Source organism: Tupaia chinensis, unplaced genomic scaffold (assembly GCF_000334495.1).
Source record: "Tupaia chinensis unplaced genomic scaffold, TupChi_1.0 Scaffold150175_1, whole genome shotgun sequence".
Taxonomy (NCBI): domain Eukaryota; kingdom Metazoa; phylum Chordata; class Mammalia; order Scandentia; family Tupaiidae; genus Tupaia; species Tupaia belangeri.
The window spans coordinates 389,314-394,530 of NW_006210013.1; the positions used below are offsets into that span (position 1 = coordinate 389,314).

General features: G+C 51.0%; 1 protein-coding gene across 2 annotated transcripts in view; it reads right to left on the minus strand.

Annotated features, from left to right (window-relative positions):
- Positions 1-4,917, minus strand: part of LOC102479626 (sushi domain-containing protein 4) — a 9,894-nt gene extending 4,977 nt beyond the window's left edge. Inside the window, exons 1-2 of one of the 2 annotated variants that reach the window (XM_006171979.3) lie at positions 4,393-4,917; positions 2,585-2,729 (exon numbers count right to left, since the gene is read on the minus strand). In XM_006171979.3, coding sequence (XP_006172041.1) covers positions 2,585-2,729; positions 4,393-4,567 — 320 coding nt within the window. In that variant the 5' untranslated portion in view covers positions 4,568-4,917. The remainder of the gene's footprint in view (positions 1-2,584; positions 2,730-4,392) is intronic. The other variant, XM_006171980.3, reaches the window with a different exon arrangement.
- Positions 4,918-5,217: the final 300 nt, after the last annotated feature.

The window sequence follows — 5,217 nt, forward strand, 5'->3', positions numbered from 1 at the left end:
TAGCCACTGGCCAGTGCATCCCCAACGGAATTAGGCCCCTGTCTCTCTGGCTTCTCGGCTGTCTCATGCCAGCTCCTTCTCACCTAGGACTTCCTACCTCGTCATCCTTCATCTCCAAATTGTGGAAGCCAGGGTCGGCAAATGTCTCTCCTCTATTTCTCACCGTAAGAGTCCATCCTAGTCACCCTAAGAGTCCACCCTAAGAGTCACAGTTCCCATGGTCTGGCAGCTCCCTGCCACTATGTCCCAACCATGCCACTTGGCTCTCACATGCCAGCCATCAGACATCTCTGCACTGTTCACTCTGCAGGATCCAGATGAGAAGATTCAGTTTTGGCCTGCCCTTGAGACTCTTACCATCTACCTGGAGAGATGAGACCAACCTTCCCAAAACAACAAGAGAAAAATACCAGGGGTTTTCAAAAGGTTCATGGAAAACGTGTATTATGAAAGGACTATGTATGGATTTAAATATTTTTGCAACAAAATCAACTTGTATTTTAATTCCACTTTTCCCACAAACTTTCTGAAGTCCCCTCATATAAGAAGGCAAGACTTAAGGGCTAAAGAGTATCAAGTTAAAGTGCTGAGAACACTTTAAAAAAATCTTGGGCAGCCTGTAGCCTGGTAATTAAGGGAACTGGACCTCACGGGGCTGCTCATGGTTCAAATCCTGGCCCCGGTGGCTTGAAAAACATGCCAGGTACATGTGTGTGGCCCATATCCGAAAAGGATGGAGAAATGGAGGAGAAGGGATTGCAGCAAGACTGTGCTCACCAGGGTGTGCTTTCTCCCTCTTCTTCTTCTCTCTCTCTGGCAAATGCTCTGGCAATTAAAATAATTTTTAAAACATCTTAATATTTAGTCGATACCCTGGAATCTTTTCTTCCAGGCCTATGTCGAAAAATAGCTCTGTGGGCCATTTTAAAGTACTCGAATGTACTATAAATCACAACCATGTAATTTAGCTTTCTCTTTGTAATCCTTGGGCCTTTCTTAGATACTGTAATTGCTCAATGATAGAACACAGTACCTTGATTAATAAATAATAGTGTTGCAGACTGAGAGAGTGGATGGCAGGCTGGGGAGGAAGGAAGGTTCTGGCACCTCAGTGAGGGTTTGGCTACGGAACCAGGTAAGCATGGACACACCTCTGGGCCTGGCTGGGGACGTGGGTGACCTTCACACCCAGTGCACTTTTTGTGGCTGAGCCTCAGGTTGTGACCATCTGAGTCCCCCGCTATCCTGTGGAAGAGAATTGCTAAGCAAGGTGAGGCCCTCCCGGGGGCTGTGAGGTTGAGGGCAAAGGGGGGGCGGGTGCTGTCTCCATGGCTCACTTCTCTCCCTCCTCCCACCTGCGAGGTGTAGGAGACACACAAGGTTTGTCTGGGGGGAAGTGGTTCATTCTGGAAGCCTCCTCCACCTCCACTAAGCAATCTTCACTCTTCAGGGGGGCTATGTTGTCCCTGTAGACAAAAGCAAACACCTTTTTTGAAGCAGAAAGTCCCCCAATGAGAAGACTGGCATGGGCACAGAATCCAAGGAATTCATCACGGTTCCTCTGTGGGAGGAGGCTCGGATCAGCGGGCCCTGGCCAGTCCTGTGACGTCTGTGGCCCTAACTGCCTTCTCGTAATGATCACACTCACCCCTGTACTTTCTAAACCACTTCTCCCTCCAGGAACAGTGATCTGCCCACAGGGTGCCAGGTGGCTCTTCTTGGCTTCTGAGGGCTGGCGTGGACCTCTTTGGTGATGATGACCATGAAGACACCAGCCCAAGCTCACTGGTGCAGCCAGGGAAGATGGAGACCTTGTTCCACAGGTCCCCCTCTGCAGGTTCAGATCCGGCTTCAAGGCAGAGTTTCACTGGCCCTTTCCTGACTCCCAAGCCTATAAGCCTTTTCCCTTTCCTGAGACTTCCCATGGCACTTTGACCCACCTCTATGGTCATACACTTTGACCTTGTCTCCCAATCAGTAGGGGGCATGTCTCAGCCCCATCCACATAACCCTGGGGCCACATGCTGGCACACGACGGTGAATGATACCTCCGGAAGAGGCTGTGCAGGCTTGCAGCCCTGGCTCTGTGTTCCCCTTCTTCACGCCTCCTATAAGGATCTACTGCAGGCAGAAGGGACATGAGGCCTATCTCCAGCATGGTGCTCTGGACTCAAACACCCCAAAACATTGTAGGAAGGATTTTTTAAAAAGAGGGCTTTGTCTTAGGGTATGTGCACTTGCCAGAGAAAGAAAGAGACAGATAGAAAAAGAGAAAGTGAGAAGTCACCCCCAAGGGAGATGGACATGCTATAATCCCTCATCCTCCATCTCCTCCCAGGATCCTAGGCACACATGCACACATACCGAGCATGATTTTCAAGTCACTAGGTCTGGGACTCGAACCACAGTCAGCCATGTGGGAGTTCAGTGATGTAACCACTACGCCATCTGCTGGCCCCTAGGAAGGCATTTGTAGCTCTTCTCTGTTCCCTTTCAGACCTTCACATTATACTCATCACATTAATTTCTGCTGCTGCTACACTGGGCCCAACTAGAGCAGCCGTACTGCAAGGCATGCACTGACCTCGGGGGGAAGTGGGCCTTGAACTTGGTCTGGAACATCCTGGCCAGGATGACGAGCAGCAGCACCAGCAGCACGCTGGTCGCTGTGAACGCCACGATCTTCCACGTGGTCAGTAGGGTCTCGTGGGTGCTGGGCCACGTTTGCTCTGCCACAGAGAGAGAACAAAGCTGTGTGTGAGGCCTTTGGACCAGACGGGTACTTAGATGCCTGTGTGCTCATTTGCTGGCTATGTCTGGCACGTGGGACACTTGTGCTGCCTCCTGGCCCCGCTGGGCTCACCTGAAGGTACTAAGCATCTTGCGTCATCCATGTAAATTGCATTAGGATCCTCACTACCCTGAAAACCCTTGTCTCCTGTGTGGGCTCTGCTGTGTTAAAGACAGACCCACATGTTCACATTCTAGACCCACAGTAAGAACCTGGCACCAATCCAAAAATGTACCTGCTTCATGGGCAGAGAACGAAGGGGCGGGTGTTGTTCTGAAAGGGACCGGGGGTTGAGGGAGCAGGGCCAGGAAGCTGGGCTGAAGCCCTTGGTATATTCTGGGACATATGGCTGGTTGGGGTGGACAGTGGGGTGAAGTGAGGAGCACAGGACAACAGGGACAGGCCTGGCCTGTGGCCCTCAGTTTCTGACACCTCTGGTTGCCGACTGTCCATCAGGTAAGCATAGCCAGAGTAGGCCCTCCTACTGGCACAGACCTTGCTGCCTCTCGGACTCCTCCCTCCCTTGATGAAGCCTTCTCCGTCCGCCCTTGTCACACTCAGTGGTGCCTGCAGCCCCTCTCTGTGCTTCCACCCGACTGGCTCACAGTACCAGCTGTGGGCCGCCAGATGCCTGATGGTAAGTGTTTCCCCCACATAGTGTGCCCACTGAAAAAGTACACAGTTGCCATCTCTGCTTAGGGCAGTCACGGTGGTCACAGTCTGGAAAATGCTAGAGAGACTGGACAGGACGGGGAGCACAGGGGACAGCGGATATGTGCTGGAATCCAGGCCTCCATTGTGTGGTCACTACCCCAGTGTGCAGAGATCAGGGCCAGGCTCGTTTGCAAGTGCCTTGTTATTAACTGCGAAGCACTGAAGCTTGCAAATGGTCTACAGTTTTCTAAGTGAGAGCAGCTCTTACCCATGATAGTATCATTTGTATTCTGATGTGTGTCCTTGAGTGGAAGAGAAAGGAGGAGTTATGACTCACTGAGGCTCCGGGCAATGTGCAGAATTCTGGTCACACCCATGAGAGAAACAGGGAGAAACAGGACATAGAGGCTGGGGGCCCTTCCAAAGATGCTGAGGGCCCAGGGACCTTGTTCAGCATTTTAACCAGGGACTGTCAAGTTAGTACTCCTGACCCTCTGAGAGGGGCCTAGAATCATCTAGCACAGAGTCCCACACCAGCCCTGGAGAGCCATGAATGTTTCTACGCATCCCGAATTTTTGTTCGTTTGTTTGCTGTTTTGTTTTTGCCACAGGGCATGTGTACTCATCAGAGAGAAACAGAGAGAGGGAAGGTGAGAAATCACCCTCCCACCAGGGATGGCCACACCGCAATCCCTACTTCTCCATTCTGCTCTTGGGATTTGGGACATGCATGCACACGCGTCTGATGTGATATTTAATCCACTGGGTCTGGGATTCAAACCAGGTGGGAGTCCTTAACCACCACACCACCTGCTGGCCCCTCTGTGCATCAGGTTTTTGAGGTTGGGTGTGGGAGGGGCACGCAGCCCAGTACATAGCCAGCGTCGGCCCTGTGCAGACTGTGCAAGGAGAGGTGTCTCCTCCAAGGTCCAGGCCATTGGTCTTACCTGATTTGATGCAGTAGACTTGATAGGAAGGAAACCACTCTCCGTACTGGCAGGTGATGTACTTGTAGTCACTGGTGAGGCTGTAGCCAGGATCGCAGTAAAACTCCACCACGGTCCCGTGGTTGTAGCGCTCACAAGGCCGCGGGTGGCAGATGAAATCTCCGTGACTCACCATGGGAGGTAGTGGACAAACTTGGGCAGTTGGGGAGAATAAGAGTTTCAGAACCACATGCTTATCTGTTGGAAGCCCTTCGGGTGCAGACTGGTCTAGGAGAACTCAGCCACTAGATGACGTGTTTGCGTGCTAACTGCCAGACTACTGAGTTGTACTGGAGAGGGTTCCTTCTTTTGTATTGTCATGTAAGGTTCAACGGGAGCCTGAAAGAATATTCCGAGCATGTGTGGCTCTCACTTGGCATTTAAAGAACGTTGTAAAAGAGAGGTTCGTTTTTATAATGCAAAGAATATGCCTATTTCATAGATAGTATTAAGCTACTCTATTAATAATGCATGCTATTATGTGCCAGACAACCTGGTAAATAAAATTAAGATATTTATGGACACAGTCTTTACCGAATGGCACAGCTATCCCAAGCCTGTTTCTATGACCATTGTAGTAATCGGGGACTATTCAAATCATGGGGCAGTGCCCCCAATTTGACCCCCCAATTCCCTGCTGGGGTTTGGCCAATGACAAACATGGAGCCATTCTCCCAGGTCTGCTTGCAGATCAAGGTCACAGCCTCCTGCTCACAAGTACAGTGGTACAACGGGACCAGAGGGGATGAGAGTTAGGGGTCTTGGGTTTTAGGCTTGGTTCTATTA